Genomic DNA, 22679 nt, shown 5'->3' with positions numbered 1-22679 from the left:
TCAGACATTTTGTCCCTGGGCTCCTGGGCAGGAAGGAGTCAGGGTTCTGGTCCTCTACTGGACCAGAAGCAGCGTGGCTCAATGGAAAGAGCCCTGGCTTGAGAGTCAGAGGTCGTGCATTCAAATCCTGGCTCCGCCACTTGTCAGCTGTGTGACTTTGGGTAAGTCACTTCACTTCTCTGTGCCTCAGTTACCCCATCTGTAAAATAGGGATTAAGACTATGAGCCCCACCTGGGACAACCTGATCACCTTGTATCCTCCCCAGTGCTTAGAACAGTGCTTTGCACGTAGTAAGCACTTAACAAATGCCATCATTATTATTATTATTATTACTGGCTTTTGATTCCATCCATTTGAAGGTTTACCTCACAGGTGTGCTGTGGAATCAGCTGTGAAGTTGTATTGTGCACACAGTAAGCGCTCAATAAATATGATTGAATGAATGAAGTTCTGTGGAATGGGGCAGGGCTAATGTGGTTGTAAATTATCCTTACTTTATTAAGGGCTTATTTTAAAAGCCCTTCCCTCCTCAGCAGAGAACTGAGCAAAATAGTTGCAGACGTGACTTGTCTTGCAGTGGTCGGGTTGGTTGCTTGTGGGAAGCAGCCCGGCCTAGTGAGCGCGGGCCTGGGAGTCAGGATCTGGGTTTGAATTCTGCTCTGCCACATACCTGCTGTAATTTTGGGCAAGTCACTTGGCTGTAAAATGGAGATCAAGAATGTGAGCCCCAAGTGGGACATGGACTGTGTTAACCTGATTAGCTTGTATCTATCCCAGTTTTAGCATAGTAGCTCGTGGTGGGCAGGGAATATGTCTGTTGATTGATGTATTGTACTCTCCCAAGTGCTTAATACAGTACTCTGCCCAGAGGAAGCGCTCATTAAATACGATTGAATGAATACTTAAACTTAAATACCATTAAAAGAAACCCAGTAGAATAATAATAGTATTTAAGCGCTTACTATGTGCCAAGCACTGTACGAACTGCAGGAGTAGATACTTTATAATAAATTTATATTAATGTCTGTCTCCCCCTCTAGACTGTAAGCTTGTTGTGGGCAGGAACGTTGGCTAACTCTGTTGTACTCTCCCAAGCGCTTAGCACAGTGCCCTGCACATAGTACATGCTCAGTATATTTTTTACATTTCAAGGGCCGCTTGCCTTCACACCTCTTCAGGCCCTGCTTTCTCCTATGTTCACACCAATCCAGTCTGTTTACTTGTAATCACTGTAAACACTGGTCTCCTCACTCTCAAGGACCCAAGGACAATTCAACCATCTCTTCAGGGTTCTCCTCAACACTGGCAGCGTGGCCGAATGGATAGAGCCGAGGCCTGGGAGTCAGAAGGAACTGGGTTCTAATCCTGGCTCTGCCACTTGACTGCTGGATGTCCTTGGGCAAGTCACTTCACTTCTCTGTACCTCAGTTACCTCATCTGTAAAATGGGGATTAAGACTGTGCGCCCCATGTGGGACGGGGACTGTGTCCAACCTGATTAACCTTGTATCTACCCCAGTGCTTAATGCAGTGCTTGGCATATAGTAAGTGCTTAACAAGTACTGTAATTATGATTTTTCTCTCTCGTGGACCCAAGGACAATTCAAACATCTCCTCGGGGTTCTCCTAATCGTAGGCCTCTCCACTCTCAATGACCCAAGGACAAGTCAGCCACCTCCTCAGGTTATCACCTGATAGTTATTGCTTTTACCTCAACTATAACACTTAAACGATACACCCTACCATGACCTTTCAATTCCCTCCTACCCCCAGGCAGCCCAACCCCTCCTCCCCGCCCCATCCCTGTCCTCCTGTCCCAACACCACCCCTTGACCCCCTCCCCCGGCGTTGGGGTTGGCGTCAACTCACTTCCATCCAAACCCTCCTCACCTCCCACACCGATTCCACCCCCCACATCCTTCCACCCCTTGTAACCCCTTTCCCACAGCCTCAACCAAGTGCAGCCTGCAGAACCCCCACTCCATCATGGGGAAGCTTCCCTTTGTCCTTGACCTGTTCCTGACCCAATCATTCCTCCTCCTCACCGTCACTGAAAGCTGACTCTCCCCAGATGACACAGTCTTCTCCCACTCCCCCAGACTTACTGGGAAAGGAGGAGGTGTTGGCTTCCTTCCCATGCCCCAAAGCCACTCCCGCACCATTCTGCCTCCCCCATCCCTTTCCCTTCCTTAAAAACCTATATCATCCACCTCTACTACCCTCTCCAGATTCTAGTAAAAGTTGTCTACCACCTCCTAGGTCCCACTTCCAACTCTTTTAATCATTTTGTTCCCTCTCTCACATTCCTTCTCTCCTTCTCCATGTCTACATTGATCTTTGGAGACTTCACTATCCACATAGATGTTCCTGATGACCCTTCTTCTGCCCGCCTTCTATCACTCCTGAACTTCACTGACCTGCTCCACCGCTCAATCTCTACCGTCGCCAACTCCGAAATCACCCTATCCAACCACAACTTCCTCACTTGCCTTCTCTCCCACACACCTCCTCCCCGAAAACCTGTACTGTTCCTAGAGACCTCCGATTTTTAAACCCCATCTTATTTTCTCAACTCGTCACGCCCCATTTAGCCTCCATACCCACACTACCTTCCCTTGGTGACCAAAGTGACTCAATACCACCAGCTCAATTCACTCGTTCCCTTATCCCTTCGTCGATTACGTACCACTCACCCACAGCCCTGGATCCACCTGCACAGTCCGCCTCCTTCGCTCTTGTGCACGAGCCACGGTGCGCTGCTGGCGGAAATCTAAATATCAGGTGGACTTGGTCCCCTTCAAGTTTATCCTTGTGTGCTTTAACACGGCCCTCCCCTCTGCCCTGCAAAAATATTTCTCCACCCTTATTGACACCCACGCCCATCATCCTTGCCAGTTGTTCCAAACGTTTAACTCCCTCCTCAGAACCTCTATCCCCCTCGTCTCTTCCATCCTTTGTCCCCAATGACCTGGCTACTTACTTTATTAAGATAATTGATACTATCAGGCATGACCTCCCTAAAATCTCCCCTGTCCTTACACAGTCCCTCCCCCAACCTGACCCCTGCTCAACTCTCCCATCTCTTCCAGGAGTATCTGTATTTGAGATCTCCCGCCTTCTCTCAAAATCCACCCTTCCATCAGCACAACCAACCCCATTCCTCCGCACCTTATTGAAACAACTTGCCCACTCTCTAACAACCGTTTTCAACTGTTGGCTCTCCAATGGTTTCTTCCCTACTGCTTTCAAACATGCCTATGTCTTCCTTGTATTAAAAGCCCTCCCTGGACCCCACGGCTCCCTCCAGATATCGCCCCATCTCCCTCCTACCATTCCTCTCCAAACTCCTTGAGTGAGTTGTCTACACCCGCTGTCTCAAATTCCTGTCCTCCAATTCTCTCCTTCACCCCCTCCAATCTGGCTTCCGTCCCCTTCATTCCACAAGAAACCGCTCTCTCCAAGGTCACCAGTGATCACCTTTTTGCCAAATCCAACAGCCTCTCTTCCATCCTAATCCTCTATCAGTCTACTTGTCAACCTCACAGCCTCCTGTCTTTTCCCCACTCCAATCCATACTTCATTCTGCTGCCCGGGTCATTTTTCTGCAAAAGCGTTCAGGACACGTTTCTCCAATCCTCAAAAAACTCCAGTTGTTGCCCTTCACATCCGCCACAAACGAAAACTGCTCACCATTGACTTCAAAGCACTCAATCACCTTGTCCCCTCCTACCTCACCTCACTACTTTTTTCCTACTACAACCCAACCCGCCCACTTGGTTCCTCTAATGCTACCATTCTCACTGTGCCTCAGTCTCATCTATCTCAATGTTGACCCCTCACCCACATCCTGCCTCTGGCCTGGAAGGCCCTCCCTCAAATCCAACAGACAATTACTCCCCCCTACCTCAACTTCAAAGCCTTACTGAAGGCACATCTCCTCCAAGAAGCCTTCCCTGACTAAGCCCCGCTTTCCTCTTCTCCCTCTCCCTTCTGCATCGCACTGACTTGCTCCCTTTATTCATCCCCCTTCCCAGCCCTGTAGCACTTAGGTACAGATCTGTCATGTATTTATATTTCTGTCTTCCCCCCATCTAGACTGTAAGCTCACTGTGGGCAGGGAATAGGTCTGTTATTGTGTTGTACTCTCCCAGACACATAGTACAGTGCTCTGCACACAGTAAGCGCTCAATAAATATGAATGAATGAATAAATACCATTGATACCAGATAATCAGGTTGGACACAGTCCCCGTCCCATGGGAGGCTCACTGCCTGGGGAGGTAATTGAAAGTGTCTTTAGAGAGATGCCCAGGCCTGCTGGTTTCTAGGTAAGGGTTCTTGGAAGATCTATGGAGAAGCAGCATGGCATAGTGGATAAAACATGGGCCTGGGAATCAGAAGGTCATGAGTTCTAATCCCGGCTCCATCGCTTGTCTGCTGTGTGAACTTGGAAAGTCACTTCTCTGGGCCTCAGTTCCCTCATCTGTACAATGGGGATTGAGACTGTGAGCCCCAGGTGGGACAGGGACTGTGTCCAACCCCATTTGCTTGTATTCACCTCAGTGCTTAGTACATTGCCCGGCACATAGTAAAAGCATAACAAATGCCATAATTATTATTATTATTATTACTATTGTACTTGAAGCCCAAGTCATTTAACTGACCACTGCTAAAGGATCACAACAAGCTTAACCCTTGGTTTAAGGTGTCATGGTGTTACGGGAATCAGTGTGGCTCAATGGAAAGAGCACGGGCTTGGGAGTCAGAGGTCGTGGGTTCTAATCCAGGCTCCGCCACTTTCATTCATTCAATAGTATTTATTGAGCGCTTACTATGTGCAGAGCACTGTGCTAAGTGCTTGGAATGTACAGTTCGGCAACAGAGAGAGAGAATCCCTGCCCACTGACGGGCTCACTGTCTAACCAGGGGAGACAGCAAAGCAAAACAGAACAAAACAACATCATCAAGATGAGTGGAATCATAGAGATGTACACATCAACAACAAAATAAATAAGGTAATAATATGTATAAATATGCACAGTGGTGAGGGGAAGGGGGAAATGGGGAGGGGAGGAGGGGCAGAGGGAAAGGGGGGTTCAGTCTGGGAAGGTCTCCTGGAGGACGTGAGCCACTTAGCTGTGTGACTTTGGGCAAGTCACTTCACTTCTCTGTGCCTCAGTTCCCTCATCTGAAAAATGGGGATTAAGACTGTGAGCCCCATCGTGGGACAACCTGATTACCTTGTAACCCCCCCATCCCAGTGCTTGGCACATAGTAAATGCTTAACAACTACCATCATCATTATTATTATTATTATTATTATTATTAAGGTTGATTTTTGTGTGTGTGTGTGTGTGTGTATGTACTATACATACCCCAAGAGAACAACAGTTTAAGATCACTGCATCAAATGCTAAATCCTAGGTGTGAGGTTTTTGAAAGCCCCAGGAGCTCTGCTACTGTTTTATTTTCAGCAGCTGGAGTCAGTTTGCCTCGTCAACTTCAGAGGCCTGGAAAGAACCTGCCGCCGCTGCCAGCCCAATCCCATCTCCATGGAAACATGTTTCCCTCACATCTGAATCAAAAATAGATGTAATCTGCATTCACTCGCTCTGACAATAGGCCGAGACCCGGGGCCTCACTATAAACATTCACCGCTTGGGCTTCTAAGGTAGGGAGATCTTAGGGGCACTGGGAGATTTATGCTGAGAGAATATGAGGTCACCGCTATTTATTGCCATGGTGGATTGGGTCGTCGCAGGTATAATATGTGGCGGTTTAATGGGCCGCCAGGCAAAGGGGCCTGTGGAACTGCTTCATACAGAAGCATTGAAGAGAACTTCGCTAACAAGCCACGGCGATTGAGAGAGGGAACTATTTTCATCGCCAGTAGAGGTCTGCCTATAGAGAGAGAGGTGTAACAAGTCGACCCACTTGTGTTACACAGCAACAACCCATTTTTAGCACAGAATGAGCAGCGTCCTCTCTGGCCCCGCTGGTACTAAAGGGATCCATTTAACAAAGGCTTCTCAAGTCCCGACCCAGAACTGACAACAGAAGGAAAGAATGTTGTTTTAATAGACTGTCCCTTCAGGCTAAATAACCGTCGTTTGTTTTTTATGGTATTTGTGATGCGTCTACTATGTGCCAAGCACCATACTAAGCACTGGGGAAGATATAAGTTGGTGAGTTTGCTGCAGTAAAAAAGAAGAGTCACAAACACCCTGTGTTATATTTGTAAATGTTTTTAGGGCTTTTCCCCCCCTCCAAAGAATTAATAGGCTCAGCGGAAAAAGCCCGGGCTCGGGAGTCAGAGGTCGTGAGTTCTTATCCCAGCTCCGCCACGGCTCAGCTGTGTGACTTTGGGAGTCACTTCACTTCTCTGTGCCTCAGTAACCTCTTCTGTAAAATGAGGATTAAGACTGTGAGCCCCAGGTGGGACAAACTGATTACCTTATATTTACCCCAGGGCTTAGAACAGTGCTTTGCACATAGTAAGCGCTTAACAAATACCATCATCATCATCCCACACAGGGCTGAGTTTTAATTCCCATTTCATAGATGAGGTAACTGAAGCACAGAGAAGTTTAGTGACTCACCCAAGATCACCTAGCAGACAATTAGTATGATTACTATTATACTATTGGTATTTGTAAAGCACTTACTATGTGCCAAGCACTGTTCTAAGCGCTGGGTGAAGATACAAGGTGACCAGGTTGTCCCACATGGGGCTCATAGTCTTCATCCCCATTTTACAGATGAGGTCACTGAGGCACGGAGAAGCGACTTGCCTGAGGTCACACAGCGGACAAGTAGCGGAGCGGGGATTAGAACCCAGGTCCTGACTCCCACACCCGTGCTCTATCCACTAGGCAACTCTGCTTCTCAAGTCTGAATCCACCATTTCCTTTTTCCTTTCACACACTCGCTAGTAACACGAAGCTTCAGTCACACATTGGTGAACCGCCATTCACAATTACGTGAGCCCCCCACGTCCGTCTTGTCAAGACGGCAGCTGTTCCGATTCTAGCCTTCTGTTCGATAAACCCCGAGAAGCCGGCGCTCCGGTGAAATCGCAATGTGGGGGAAGGCCAGAAAGTCCATCCCCTGTGCCATTTCACCAACGTGGGCTGTGGTCTCTGTTCATTCTGTTACAGGTCTGTTCCCACACTTCTGCCTTGGCCACATGGTTAGGAAGCAAAGGGAACACTGCCGTTCATCGCTCCCAGCCAAAGCTGTTCCTCGGAGGGAGACGGAGAGGGAGGGGTCCAAGTGCCAGAGGGAAGTTGGCGGGGAAGGTTATTCATCCCCCTGCAAGGGTTAGAGAAGTGACTCCACTCCAACTTGGGTTCCCATTTGATCGTGGAAAATCTCCCTTCGCAGCTCCGCCTTACAGCACAGCAGCAGGCTACCGAGTTTTAAATTCCTGCCAGGACTGTACTTCCATCAAAAGGAAGACACACATTAAACGGAAGCCTTTTAAGAGCTTAGAGGGAAACAATACCACCTGGAGACCTCAAAGCACATTAGCTACCCTCTCATCCTCAGAGGTTTAGGAACAAAGTATGCTGTGAATGAAGAAAAGAAGTCGAATGGTTTTGCCCGTTAGTGGAGGCCTGCACTTTCAAGACTCTGCCCCTAGAAATTTCGGTCTAACACATCAGTCCTTTTTTTTAAAAAAAAAAAAACAAAACAGGCTGTCCCTTTACCCCTTCTCACGTTTGACACTCACCCACCCAAGCCGGCATTTGTCCTAGACAAATGTTTGGGATGTAAACTTCTAAAGTTTGTGCAAAACCTGCAGTGAGACAGGCTCATGTGCTGTGGCTGAAGGGAAAGGAAACCCCCACCCCCCCACCCCCAAATCTATTAACAGGGCTCACCTTCAACTAGCCTCATCCTGAAAAGGCATCCATCGAGCCTACCCCTCAACTCTGCCTAGAGGATTATTGAACAAAGTCTTAGTTAAACACACATACATCTCCAACAGGTTTATTTTTAAAAGAGGGTGGGATTCTTTGGAGGAAAAAAAAGAGGGAGGGGTCGTTTAGAATAGAAAATAAATACAAATGTAAAGTTGTTTTGCTAATTATTTTATAGCCACGATGAACAGACTAGTACACAGGAGACCCCTGTACATTAACAACAACAACAACAGCACAATAAAGGCTTCGAGAGCAAGGTGTTCCCTTGGCAAGGCTGAAGATTTCAGTCTCTGGTATTTGGAATTTCGGCTGCAGTCCTTTTTTGGATGGATCGGTGGATCTCATAGTCCATGCTTTAACCGGATTTGAACAGAAGAATGGCAACTTGGCCCAGGTAGAAGTAGATGAAGTGTTTAGTCTCGTGTGTCACATAGCTACCGAAGTTCCTCCCCACAATGCAGTGCCAGGTGGGATTGTACTTCTTGTCAAACTCCTGGGGAGGAGGAGAAGAGAAAAAATAAAATAAAATAAAGACACTCATTTTAGTTTCACGTCGGACATCATAACCGGCCTTCTTCCCTAGCCAGTCTAGACAGAGGAGACTTCGGGAGGGAGGTTAGCATCTGCAGATTCTTGGAATGCAAGAATGTCCCTCGGCTCCAAGTCGCCTACGTACTGCATTAAAGCAAACATACTTGTATTCTGAGTTAAGTGGAACTGGGGAGCAGAGAGCCCAGTAGGATAAAAACAGCTGCAGCACAGAGCTCTCTTGTATCCAAGCATCCCCCTTCTCATCGTTCTCCTCCTACGTTATTGTTCTTTAAGAAGTGGTAGATCCGAGTTGAGGGAGAGCAGTACTAAGAACTCGAACTGGGAAGGGCTGCAGGAAGTCACTTCCCTCTACCTTTCCACTAGGAGTCTTTTTCAAAATGCTTTTTGCTAAGTGCTTACTACGTGCCAAGCACTGTACTAACTACGGGGTAGATACAAGCTAATCAGGTTGGATGCAGTCCTGGGGCTGATGGCCACTTACAGATCAGGTGACAGGCACAAAAGTGGCCCAAGGTCACACAGGCAGACAAGTGGCAGAGCCCCAGGCCTGTGCTCTAACCGCTAGGCCATGCTGCTTCTCTTCTTTACCAAGTGCCGGGTCTCTGACACTAGGCAAGCAATCAAGAGAAATTAGCAGAAATTAACTTAAAATAGTTCCATCGCACTCCAGACACGTTTGCAAAGCTCTTACCGGAACAGGGGGTGTATCGAGTAGTCTCTTAAAACACACACAACTTGTCACCTTGGGCAAGACCATCAATCATTTTTAAATACAAGCAAAGTATAGGAACAACCAATGTCAATTTTAAAGAAAGATTTTTTTTTTTTAATAATTTGGGAAGCCCTCTTTCCCGAACGCCCTTCATATCAAGAGTACATTTTGAGTTTCAAGAAGGAAATGGGGCCAGGGGAGAGAGAGGGACAGAAACCCAGGACCACCTGTATGAATTTCAGATTTCGACGTACCACAGTATGTTTACATTGTGTTGAGGGCCGAGTTCAAGTATAATTTTTGATAGGCCCTCAAGAACAGCGCTACGCGCCCTGGGGGAGCTCAGTAAATATCTGTTGACTGCAGCTACTTAAGACCTATTAAAAAGGAAGTAGCTGTTCTTGTTTGACTACATGAAAGCTCACATGGACAGCATTGTGGTGCTTGTCACAAGCGGTATTTATTTCTCTTCCAACAATCTCTGGAGCCTCGGCCTAACCCACCCACTCCCGAGACTGCCGGCTTCCTTCCCTTCAAGCAACATAGTTTCTGTCTGAGAGCTGGCACTTTTATTAGATTTGTTCAGAGGGCTATTCACCAACCCTCCTCCTCCCCCCCACTTTCCCCTTGGCAAAACCGGAGGCTAACCCTCGCCCCTGGAGTCTCCCAGGGCCCCTCTGGGAACACCCCCCCTTTTTCAGCACACCCCAATGGATCCCGCTTGGCAGAAATACCAGGGGACGAGGTGGGTGGGCTTCACCCCTATAACTACAAGTCTACCGTTCACATTTACTGAGCGCTTGGGGGTGCAGAACACTCTATTGAGCGCTTGGCAGGGGACAATACAGAAACAGTGACCAGGTGGCATACCACTGGGTGTCATTTCGAAGTTCCACCTCATTTTGGGGTCTTTTTATGACTCCGCTTGGCCATTTAACCACTTTTTGGGGGGGGTCCTGACAGGGAGGCTGTTTGGCCAACCCCTTGGGGTTACATAATGCAGTCTCGGACACCGTCAAGCCCATCACTTTGGGGAGGGGCAGTTTCCAATCGAAATGTTACGACAGGTCACGGACCCAAAAAAAGCCCCCTTCCCTAAACACCCCCAGCCCCTCTACGGGGTGGGTGGGGGGTGTCTCCGTTGCAAAGACTTCCTCCTACCTTCTTGATATGAGCTGCTATGTCCTTCTCTATATTGTATTTCTCCAGGGCCTGAGTGGCACATTCCACCGAGTCCTGCTGCATCTCCTCCGACATATCCGCATTTTTGATCACGGCTTTTCGGTCGCACATGGTTACCTGGTGCAAGTAGAGGGAAAGGGGTGGGGGGTGGGGGGAGAAAACGGGAGAGGTGGGAGAAGCAAAGAAGAAGTTGAGTGGGCTTTGGGCCGTTCGTGGGAGAAATCTGCAGAATTTCACTTACAACGGGCTTTGAAGTTTGCAGACTTAAAACGGTCGGAGGAATTTGCGGGGCTTCACTTGAAACGGTCGTAGAAATTTGGGGGATGAAAACGGGCGTGGAAATCTGCGGGATTTTGTTAAAACGGGCGTGGAAATTTGCACGACTTCGCTTAAAGCGGTCGCAGAAATTTGCGGGATTGCGCTTCAAAGCGGTCGTAGAAATTGGCAGGATTGCGTTTCAAGCGGTCGTAGAAATTGGCAGGATTGCGCTTCAAACGGTGGTAGAAATTGGCAGGATTGCGCTTCAAGCGGTCGTAGAAATTGGCAGGATTGCGCTTCAAACGGTGGTAAAAATTAGCAGGATCGGCGCTTAAAAGGGCCGTAGAAATTGGCAGGATCGCGTTTCAGACGGTGGTAGAACTCTGCGGGATTTCGCTTTAAAGCGGGTGGTAGAAATGTGCGGGATCGCACTGCAAACGGTGGTGGAAATTTGCGGGATTTCGCTAGAAAGGGGTGGTAGAAATGTGGGGGGTGGCATTTAGGGGCGCCTGACCCCCCCCCCGTAGGCGGCCGTTTGCCCGCGGGGGTGGGGGTGGGGGCGGGGGGGGGCCCGGGCTGCCGGCGGGGCAGAGGGTGGCGGCGCGGGGGGAACGGGGAGGAGAGGGGCCGCGGGGCCGGGGCCGGGGCCGGTCCTTACCGCGGGGCGCTGGGCGGCGACGGGCGACGAGGGCGGCAGGTGCGAGCAGCGCTGAAGCCGTTGCGCATCTAACCCACCCCACGCCAGCCGCCGCCGCCTAGTGCCTCGGCCCCGCCCCCCCGCCCTTCCGACCCCGCCCCCCTAGGCCGTCGCCATTGGCCGCCCCGGCTCCGGGGCGCGGCCCCCATTGGCTCGGCGCCTCAATGGTTCCCCCAGGAACCTTCGGCCGCCTTTTGTTGCGGGCCACAATGCACCGCGCGCGGCGTCGGTCTCCATGGCGACGGGGCGCGCCCGGCGGCACGAGGGCCGAGGCGGCGGGGCCCCGGGCCAATGGGCGGCCGAGGAGCGGCGCGAGGAGCCGGCCGAGGCGGGAGAGGCCCACCTCTGTTCCTAGGCGGCAGGGCGGGGGGGAGGGGCCGGCAAGCGCCCACGCATGCGCCCTGCCCTGCGTTGGGGGGGGGGGTGGCCCGGGGCGGCCCCTTCACCCCGACCTGTTTCCCTCCTTTTTCCATTCGATCCTACTTATTCATCATCATCAATCCTAATGATGGTCTTTGTTAAGCGCTGACTATGTGCAGAGCACTGGTCTAACAGGGTCATCAGGTTGTGAAGGCTCCCAGTCTTCCATTTTCCAGATGAGGGAACTGAGGCCCAAAGAATAATCGTCATAATGATGGCATTTGTTAAGCGCTGACTGTGTGCAGAGCACTGTTCCAAGCGCTGGGGGAGATTCAGGGTCATCAGGTTGTGAAGGCTCCCAGTCTTCATCCCCATTTTCCAGATGAGGGAACTGAGGCCCAGAGAATAATCATAATAATGATGGTATTTGTTAAGCGCTGACTGTGTGCAGAGCACTGTTCTAAGCGCTGGGGGAGATACAGGGTCATCAGGTTGTCCCACACGAGGCTCACAGTTAATCCCCATTTTACAGATGAGGTCACTGAGGCCCAGAGAAGTTAAGTGACTCGCCCACAGTCACACAGCTGACAAGCGGTAGCGCCGGGAGTCGAACCCATGACCTCTCCGAAGCCCAGGCTCTTTCCACTGAGCCACGCTGCTTCTCATGGGAACTGAGGCACAGGGAATAATCGTAATAATGATGGTATCTGTTAAGCGCTGACTATGTGCAGAGCACTGTTCTAAGCACTGGGGGAGAGATACAAGGTCATCGGGTTGTGAAGGCTCCCAGTCTACAGATGAGGTCACTGAGGCCCAGAGAAGTGACTTACCCACCGTCACACAGCTGGCAAGTGGCCTAGCCAGGATTCGAATCCATGACCTCTGACTCCCAAGCCCAGGCTCTTGCCACCAAGCCACGATGCATCATCATAAAAAATAAAAAATAAATAAATGATGGTATTTGTTAAGCACTTACTATGTGCAAAGCACTGTTTTAAGCGCCGGGGGATACAAGGTGATCAGGTTGTCCCACGTGGGGCTCACAGTTTTAATCCCCATTTTACAGATGAGGTAACAGGCACAGAGAAGTTAGGTAACTTGCCCAAAGTCACACAGCTGGCAAGCGGCCGACCCGGGATTAGAACCCATGACCTCTGACTTCCAAGCCCGGGCTCTTTCACCTGAGCCATGCTGCTTCTCATCATCGTAATCATAATGACGGTATTCATTAAATACTTGTGGTGCGCAAAGCACCCCACTAAGCACTTGGGAGAGTCCGGTACAACAACACAACAACTCCCTGCCCAAGGAGCTCTCTTTCTAGAGGACCCTCTTCTAATCATTAATAATAATAATAATAATAATAATAATAATAACGGTGGTGTTTATTAAGCAGTGGGGCTTAGTGGAAAGAGGCCGGGCTGGGGAGGCAAAGGTCATGGGTTCTAATCCTGGCTCCGCCACTTGTCAGCTGGGTGACCTTGGGCAACTCACTTCTCTGGGCCTCAGTGTCCTCATCTGGAAAATGGGGATTGAGACTGTGAGTACTACTTGGTACAGGAACTGTGTCCAACCTAATTTGCTTGTATCCATTCCAGTGCTTAGTACAGTGGCTGGCACATAGTAAGCACTTAACAAATACCACAATTATTATAATTATTGACATTCCCCCCCGGCCTGATCTTGCTATGCGCCAAATATTGTTCTAAGTGCTGGGGGAAATGCAAGTTAATAATAATAATAATAATAATAATAATAATGTTGGTATTTGTTAAGCGCTTACTATGTGCAGAGCACTGTTCTAAGCGCTGGGGTAGATACAGGGTAATCGGGTTGTCCCACATGAGGCTCACAGTCTTCATCCCCATTTTACAGATGAGGTAACTGAGGCACAGAGAAGTTAAGTGACTTAATAATAATAATAATAATGTTGGTATTTATTAAGCGCTTACTATGTGCAGAACACTGTTCTAAGCGCTGGGGTATACAGGGTAATTAGGTTGCCCCACATGAGGCTCACAGTGTTCATCCCCATTTTACAGATGAGGGAACTGAGGCAGAGAGAAGTGAAGTGGCTTGCCCACAGTCACACAGCTGACAAGCGGCGGAGCCAGGATTCGAATGCATGACCTCTGGCTCCCAAGCCCGGGCTCTTTCCACTGAACCACGTTGCTTCTCTAATCAGGTTGGACCCAGTCCCTGTCCCCCATGGGGCTCACAGTCTCAATCCCCATTTTACAGTTGAGGGAACTGAAGCCCAGGAGCAGTGAAGTGATTCGTCCAAGGTCAAACGGCAGGCATAAATAAAAATAAAAATAAATGGTGGTATTTGTTAAGCGCTTATTATGTGCCAAGCACTGTTCTAAGTGCTGGGGGATACAAGGTGATCAGGTTGTCCCACGTGGGGCTTACAGTTTTAATCCCCATTTTACAGATGAGGTAACTGAGGCCCAGAGAAGTGAAGTGACTTATCCAAAATCACACAGCTGGCAAGCGGCGGAGCCGGGATTAGAACCCACGACCTCCGACTCCCAAGCTCATGCTCTTTCCACTGAACCACGCTGCTTCTCATAGCCATGCTGCTTCTCATGTGAAGGAGTCATGATTAGAACCCAGGTCCTTCTGCTTTCCAGGCCCGTGCCCTATCCACTAAGCCACGCTTCTTCTCTGCACACAGTAAGGGCTCAATAAATCAGATTGATTGATTGTGGGAGTGAACCATTGAGGTGAGGGGTGTTGCCAGGCTGGTGGTGAATCCCCCCCGGGGGGAAGAGGTAATAATAATAATAATAATGTTGGTATTTGTTAAGCGCTTACTATGTGCAGAGCACTGTTCTAAGCGCTGGGGTAGACACAGGGGAATCAGGTCGTCCCACATGGGGCTCACAGTCTTCATCCCCATTTTACAGATGAGGTAACTGAGGCACAGAGAAGTGAAGTGACTTGCCCACAGTCACACAGCTGACAAGTGGCCGAGCCGGCATTCGAACCCATGACCTCTGACTCCAAAGCCCCTGCTCTTTCAACTGAGCCACGCTGCTTCTCTGAGGCTACTTCCCTCATCCGTCAAATGGGGATGAAGACTGAGAGCCCCACATGGGACGTCCTGATTTCCTTGTATCTCCCCCAGCGCTTAGAACAGTGGTCGGCACACAGTAAGCGCTTAACAAATACCATCATTATTATTAATATTACTTCTCTTGGGTGAGAATGAGGGGTCCAAATGGACCTCAGAGTTGAGGCATGAGCTCCGTTGGTGGGCCAGAGTGAAGCGGAAGTGGGAGTAAAGGATCTCTGCTGTTCAGTAAATTGCCTAGCTCACGGCCTCTCCACTAGAAAGTTCCCAAGGGATACAACCAGAAGTCTGAAATACATTAGTTAGGAAACCAGGAACCGGCTCAGGTACGTACACCATGCAGGATACAAAGAAGCAGCAAGGCCTAGTGGGAGGAGCATGGGCCTGGGAGTCAGAAGGACCTGGTTTCTAATCCCGGCTCTGCCACTTGTCTGCTCTATGACCTTGGGTGAGTCACTTCACTTCTTTGTGCCTCAGTTACCTCATCTGTAAATTGGGGATTATGACTGTAAACCCCATGTGGGACATGGACTGTGTCCAACCTGATTAGCCTGTATCTACCCCAGGGCTTAAAACAAGAGAAGCAGCGTGGCTCTGTGGAAAGAGCATGGGCTTTGGAGTCAGGGCTCATGAGTTCGAACCCCAGCTCTGCCACTTGTCGGCTGTGTGACTGTGGGCAAGTCACTTAACTTCTCTGTGCCTCAGTTCCCTCATCTGTAAAATGGGGATTAAGACTGTGAGCCCCACGTGGGACAACCTGATTCCCCTATGTCTACCCCAGCGCTTAGAACAGTGCTCGGCACATAGTAAGCACTTAACAAATACCAACATTATTATTAACAGTGCCTGGCACATAGTAAGGGCTTAACAGATTCCATTTAAAAAGCATATTTGCCCATAGAGACTGCACAGTGAATTTCCAGACAACTTTTTAAATTAAAATCTTAAATTTGACTCCTTTTTAGGATGTAAATTTTTTTCTCTAATCCTTCTCACATCCATTATTCTTGAACCAGATCCCCACACCAAAGTGTATGTAATAATAATGATCATCATAATAATAATAATGGTATTTCATTCATTCATTCATTCGATCATACTTAATGAGCACTTACAATATGCAGGGCACTTGTTCTCTATTTGTTAGACACTTACTATGGCTCAAGCACTGTTCTAAGCACTTGGGGTAGGTACAAGTTCATCAGTGTATGTGAGGGAAGGAAGGAAAGAAGGAAGGAAGGAAGGAAGGAAGGAAGGAAGGAAGGAAGGAAGGAAGGAAGGAAGGAAGGAAGGAAGGAAGGAAGGAAGGAAGGAAGGAAGGAAGGAAGGAAGGAAGGGAGGGAGGGAGGGAGGGAGGGAGGAACAGACAAGCCTGCTCGTTTCTTTTTTTCTTAATGGTATTTGTTAAGCCCTTACTATGTCCCAGGCACTCTCCTCTTGTCATTATTATTAAATACACTTTGATGTGGGGATCTGGTTCGAGAATAATGGATGTGAGAGGAATAAGAGAAAAAAAATTTAAATCCTAAAAAAGAGTCAAACTTAAGATTTTAATTTAAAAAATTGTCTGGAAATTAAGGTATTTAATCTGGAGGAAGGAAGGAAGGGAAGGAAGGAAGGAAAGGAAGGGAAGGAGGGAGCGGAGAAGGAGAGAGGGAGGGAAGGAAGGAAGGAAGGGAAGGAGGGAAGGAAGAAGGGAGGGAAGGAAGGAAGGAAAGGAATAATAATGTTGGTATTTATTAAGCGCTTACTATGTGCAGAGCACTGTACTAAGCGCTGGGGTAGATGCAGGGTAATCAGGTTGTCCCACGTGAGGCTCACAGTTAATCCCCATTTTACAGATGAGGTAACTGAGGCACAGAGAAGTTAAGTGACTTGCCCACAGTCACACAACTGACAAGTGGCAGAGCTGGGAGTCGAACCCATGACCTCTGACCCTGAAGCCCAGGCTCTTTCCACTGAGCCACGCTGCTTCCCACTAAGCCACACAGCTTCCCACTGAGCCAAGGAAAGAAAGAAATACCAAGCCAAGAGAAGATGAGAGTTTGGACCACCCGAAATTCCTGCCAGGATACAGCATGGAAATCCTGGTTTGGAAGAACAATAGCATTTACCCCGTGGGCTCTGGGTAATGAGTATTAATCAAATAAGGCTGTCTCTCAGGAGGGTGGGGACAGGTGTCCTTGGGGTTAAAGTGCCTCTTCTTATATGGGTGGAACTCTTCTTGCCAATTAGACGAGTCAGGAAGTGGTGTGGCAGAGACAAGCCTGCTCCTTTCTTTCTTTATTTCTTTCTTAATGGTATTTGTTAAGCCCTTACTATGGCCCAGGCACTCTCCCAAGATCTGGATTAAATACAAGGTGATCAGGTTGGACCAACTCTTGGTCTAGTGTGCTCTCCCGAGTGCTTAGCAGAGCGCTCTGCAATAATAATGCTAATTAGTAATAATTACGGTTATGGTACTTGTTAAATGCTTACTCTGTGCCAGACTGTTCTAATCGCTGGGGGAGACACAAGTTAATTAGGTTGGACCTAGTCCCTGTCCCACGAAGGGCTCACAGTCTTCATCCCCCTTTTACAGAGGAGGTAACTGAGGCCCAGAGAAGTGAAGTGACTTGCCCAAAGTCACATGGCGGACAAGTGGCGGAGCCGGAAATAGAATCTCCTCTGACTCCCTCGACCCGTGCTCTGCACACTAGGCCACACTGCTTTTCGATGAACCTTTCATGGCTTCCACTCTCAGAAAGCTGAATTTCCTCAAAGGCCCCACCTCCCTCTTTCTTTGTGACATCTTCAGAGTAAGGTCAAGAACCATGAGGCTCACCAGTCTGCTCCACCCTTAGCCCCCAAGTCCTTTTTTTAAAAATGGTATTTGTTAAGCGCTTACCATGTGTCAAACGTGTGTCAGTTCCCTCACCTGTAAAATGGGGCTTAAGAGCGTGAGCCCCATGTCAGACAGGGACTGTGTCCAACCTGACAGCCTTATATCTACCTAGCGCTTAGAACACTGCACTGCCGTGTTTAAGTAAGTGTTTAAAGAGTGCCATTAATTATTATTAAACACTGTTCTAAGCTCTGTGGTAGGTACAAGTTAATTAAGTCGGACAGTCACTGTCCCTCCTGGCGCTCACAGTCTAAGCAGGAGAGACAGCAGGTATCCCTATTTTACAGTTGAGGAAACAGAGGCACAGAGAAGAGAAGTGACTTGTCCAAAGTCAGACAGCAGGCAGTTGGCAGAGCGGGGATTAGAATCCAGGTCCTTCTGATTCCCGGGCCTGTGCTCTCTCCACTAGGCCATGCTGTTTCTCTTATGTCACATCTCTAAATTATAGATTATCAACTACTTATTTCTATCAATGTCTGTCTTCCAATTGTTATATTGGACTCTCCCAAGCACTTAGCACAGTGCTCTGCACATACTAAGTGCTGAGTGAATGCCATTGATGATGATGATGGTAAAGGGAATGGAGGGAGTGGGAGAAGCATTTTCTTCAACAACAGAGACAGCCTTACTAGGGTGCAAAACTGAGGATAACTCACCATAATGGTAATAATTGTATTTATTAGGCATTTACAATGTGCCAAGTACTGGAGCAGAGGCAAGATAATCACAACAATAATTGGGATATTCGTTAAGCCCTTACTTGAGTATTTATTGAATGCTTATTGTGTGCAAAGCACTGTACTAAGCACTTGAGAGAGTGCGATCTGACAATAAACTGACAATGCCCCCGAGTAGCTTACAGTCTAGAAGGGGAGACAGGTGAAAAAGACTGTACAAAGCACTGAGGTAGATACAGTGATAAGCACATCAGATGCAGTCCCTGTCCCTCATGGAACTCCAGAGGTATTTAATCTGATTTTAGAAATGAGGAAATTGAAGCACAGAGAAGTGAAGTCATTTGCCAAAGTCACACAGCAAGCAAGTGGCAGAGTTGGGATTAGAACCCCGGCCTCGAGATTTTCAGGCCTGGGCTCTTTCCACTAGATCACACTGTTTCTCAGTCATGGTTCCCGTCTCACAAGGATTTCACAGCTTAACAGGGAGGAAAAACAGGTATTCTACTCCTATTGTACATATGAGGAAACTGAGGTAGGAAGAGGTTAAGAGACTCGCCCAGGAGCACAGCTGAGGTAAGTGGAGAGAGCAGGAATTGGAACCCAGGTCTTCTGACTCCCGGACTCGTGTTCTCTCCCCTAGGCCACACTGCTTCTTCGACACGGTCAGTCAGTCGTATTTATTGAGCGCTTACTGTCTCAGATGACTTGTCCAGGACATGGTCATTCAGACAGTCATATTTATTGAGCGCTTACTGTCTTAAATGACTTGTCCAGGGACCGGCTCATCTTCCTGCAGAAACGATCTGGGCATGTCACTCCCCTTCTTAAACAACTCCAGTGGTTGCCTATCGACCTCCGCTCCAAACAAAAACTCCTCACTCTAGGCTTCAAGGCTCTCCATCACCTTGCCCCTTCCTACCTCTCCTCCCTTCTCTCTTTCTACCGCCCACCCCGCACGCTCCGCTCCTCCGCCGCCCACCTCCTCGCCGTCCCTCGGTCTCGCCTATCCCGCCGTCGACCCCTGGGTCACGTCCTCCCGCGGTCCCGGAACGCCCTCCCTCCTCACCTCCGCCAAACTGATTCTCTTTCCCTCTTCAAAACCTTACTTAAAAATCACCTCCTCCAAGAGGCCTTCCCAGACTGAGCTCCTCTTCCCCCTCTACTCCCTCTGCCATCCCCCCTTTACGTCTCCGCAGCTAAAGCCTCATTTTCCCCTTTTCCCTCTGCTCCTCCACCTCTCCCTTCCCATCCCCACAGCACTGTACCCGTCCGCTCAACTGTATATATTTTCGTTACCCTATTTATTTTGTTAATGAATTGTACATCGCCTCGATTCTATTTAGTTGCCATCGGTTTTTACGAGATGTTCTTCCCCTCGACGCTGTTTAGTGCCATTGTTCTTGTCTGTCCGTCTCCCCCGATTAGACCGTAAGCCCGTCAAACGGCAGGGACTGTCTCTATCTGTTGCCGACTTGTTCATCCCAAGCGCTTAGTACAGTGCTCTGCACATAGTAAGCGCTCAATAAATACTATTGAATGAATGAATGAATGAACACACGTCGGGCAGGTGGCAAAGCTGGGGCTGTTACCCAGTTTCTTGGCTCCCAGTCCAGTGCCTTTCCCACCACCGTGGAGAGCACCACTGGGAAGAATCTAGGCCCCAGGACCCACTTCAGCCACTTCAAATTCAGCTTTGCGGGCTAGAACTCTGCCCTCTCTTCCGCTCCGTAATTTTACTTGGCATCCTTGGTTCCACCCTCTCTTTCGAACCCTATATTCAATCTGTTGTCTGTTGGTTTTTCCTCCTCAACACTTCCAAAATCCACCTCTTCCTCTCCTTCCAAACAGCCACCGCATTATTCCAGGCCTTGACCTATTCCCTGCCTGACTACTCATTCATTCATTCAATCGTATTTATTGAGCGCTTACTATGGGCAGAGCACTGCACTAAGCACTTGGAATGTACAATTAGGCAACAGAGAGACAATCCCTGCCCAATGATGGCTCACAGTTTAAACGAGGGAGAGGCTGACTCCATCAGCCTCCTTCAATCTCTTCCTTCTCCAGTACATCTTTCACTCTGCTGCCCAGATCATTTTTCAAAATTGCTCTAAATTGTTCTTCAAATAATAATTATTATTATTGTGGTTTTTTTGGTTATGGCTAAATCCTCCTTTCCCCTGCTTCCTCTCACTTCGGCACTGGGTACAAATTTGCATCCGCACCCTTTCGATATTCACCACCCCTCCTCAGCCCCACAGCACTTAGGTCCATCTCCGTAATGTATTTCTTTAAATTCATGTCCGTCTCACCCTCTAGACTCCCTTGTGGGCAGGGAACGTGTCTACCAACTCTGTTGCATCATTGTGAGATCACAAGCCTCATTGCGGGCACATCCAGGGCTTAGAACAGTGCTTGGCATGTAGTAAGGGCTTGACAAATTCTGTTATTATTATTATTAATAATATTATTAAGAGGCCTTTCCTCTTGGAAAGGCCTTGGCTTCTCTTCTCTCTTGGAAGAGAAGCAGCGTGGCTCAGTGACACAGTGTGGCCCAGTGGATAGAGCACCATCTTGAAAGTCAGGAGGCCCTGCATACTGATTCCGGCTCTATGCTTGTGCTGGGTGACCTTGGGCAAGTCACTTCACTTCTCTGTGCCTCAGTTACCTCATCTGTAAAATGGGGATTAAAACTCAGCCCTGTATGGGATCGGGATTGTGTCCAACCTGATGCACTTGTATCTACCCCAGTGCTTAGAACTGCTTGGCAAATAGTAAGTGCTTAAGAAGTACCATAATTATTATTATAATTACTACCCCCGATTAAGCTCTCTTTGAGAAGCAGCATGGCTTAGTGGAAAGAGCCCGGGCTTGGGAGTCAAAGGACGTGGGTTCTAATCCCACTCAGCCACTTGTCTGCTGTGTGATCTTGGGCAAGTCACTTAGCCTCTTTGTGCCTCAGTTACCTCATCTGTAAAATGGAGATTAAAAGTGTGAGCCCCACCTGGGACAACCTGATCACCCTCTATCTACCCCTGTGCTTAGAATAGTGCTTGGCACATAGAAAGTGCTTAACAAACACCACAATTATTATTATTATTATTTTCCCCAGCTCCCTCTCCCTTCTGCATCACCTATGCCCTTGGATCTGTGCCCTTTGGGCATTTGGTATCTGTCCCACCCTCAGACCCCCAGGACATCTGTTCATATCCATACATCATTTATTAAAATTAATGTCTATCTCATCTTCTAGATAGTAAGCTCTTTGAGGACAGGGAACTTGTTTACCAGATCTGTTGTACTGTACTCTCTGTTGGCTTAGTTCCATACTCCGCCTTCAGTAAGCACTCAGAAACATCGATTGATTGATATTGTGCTCTCCCAAGTGCTTAGTACAGTGTTCTGCACAGAGCGAGTACTCAATTAATATGATCGAATGAATGAATGAATTGAGCACTTACTGTGCGCAGATCCCTCTACTCAGCCCCTGGGAGAGTATGATAGAACATTTAAACACATTCCCTGCCTAGGATGAGCTTATGAATCACTAATTGATTGATTGATTAATTCTGGTATGCATACAGTGCTTATTATGTGTCGAGCACTGTTCTAAGTGCTGGGCTAGATACAAGTCAATCAGGTGGGACATAGTGTCTGTCCCACATGGGGCTCACAGACTAAATAGAAAAGAAGTGCGGGCACTGAATCCCCACTTTACAGAAGAAGAAACTAAAGTCAAAAGAAGTGAAGTGACTTGCCCAAAGTCACCCTGCAGGCAAGTGACAGAGCCGTTATTAGAACCCAGGTCTTCTGACTCCCAGGCCCGGGCCTGGAAACTTCTGGGGAATCATGTCCTTCTGCTCCTGGCCAGTGTGGTGACGAATATAGGTTTTGAAGCAGCATGGCCTAGTTGTTTGAGCATGGACCTGGGATTCAGGAGGTCATGGGTTCTAATCCCAGCTCCGCCACTTGCCTGCTCTGTGAGCTTGGGCAAGTCACTTCATTGTGCCTCAGTTTCCTCCCTGCAAAATGGGGATTGAAACTGCGAGTCCCATGTGGGACAGAGATGGTGTCTAACCCAATTGGCTAGTATCCCTCCCAGTGCTTAGTACAGTGCTTGGCACAGAGAAAGTGCTTATCAGATTCCACAGTTATTATTATTATTGACATTTTTCCCCCCGATGACTTCCATGTCATACCACTTGTCTGCTCTGAGACCTTGGGCAAGTCACTTTGCTTCTCTGGGCCAGTTACCTCATCTGTAAAATGGGGATCGAAACTGTTAGCCCCACATGGGACAGGGACTGTGTCCCACTCGATTTGCTTGTTCTTAGTGCCCAGTGCTTAGTACAGTGCT

General features: G+C 48.5%; 1 protein-coding gene across 2 annotated transcripts; it reads right to left on the bottom strand.

Moving 5' to 3' along the window:
- Positions 1 to 8076: 8076 nt before the first annotated feature.
- Positions 8077 to 11390, bottom strand: LOC100079619 (dynein light chain 1, cytoplasmic). Of its 2 annotated transcripts, none has more exons than XM_029058741.2 (3): positions 11287 to 11390; positions 10350 to 10487; positions 8077 to 8417 (listed from the first exon to the last, which is right to left on the bottom strand). In XM_029058741.2, exons 2-3 carry the CDS (start codon positions 10479 to 10481, stop codon positions 8280 to 8282), a joined length of 270 nt encoding a protein of 89 aa, XP_028914574.1. In that variant the 5' UTR covers positions 10482 to 10487; positions 11287 to 11390; the 3' UTR covers positions 8077 to 8279. The 2 variants fall into 2 exon arrangements, with proteins under 2 accessions (XP_028914574.1, XP_001506020.1); XM_001505970.6 differs by lacking the exon at positions 11287 to 11390 and adding an exon at positions 10612 to 11082.
- Positions 11391 to 22679: the final 11289 nt, after the last annotated feature.

Source organism: Ornithorhynchus anatinus, chromosome 2, assembly GCF_004115215.2.
Source record: "Ornithorhynchus anatinus isolate Pmale09 chromosome 2, mOrnAna1.pri.v4, whole genome shotgun sequence".
Taxonomy (NCBI): domain Eukaryota; kingdom Metazoa; phylum Chordata; class Mammalia; order Monotremata; family Ornithorhynchidae; genus Ornithorhynchus; species Ornithorhynchus anatinus.
Note: the sequence above shows the minus strand (reverse complement) of the source record. Positions and strands in the feature narration are given on the sequence as shown.

Excerpts from the sequence above, each read along its gene's own strand:
- LOC100079619 (XM_029058741.2), bottom strand. The coding sequence starts at position 10,481 with ATGTGCGACCGAAAAGCCGTGATCAAAAATGCGGATATGTCGGAGGAG. Across the intron at positions 8,418-10,349 it reads TAGCAGCTCATATCAAGAAG|GAGTTTGACAAGAAGTACAA; the intron begins GTAGGAGGAAGT and ends CCTCCTCCCCAG.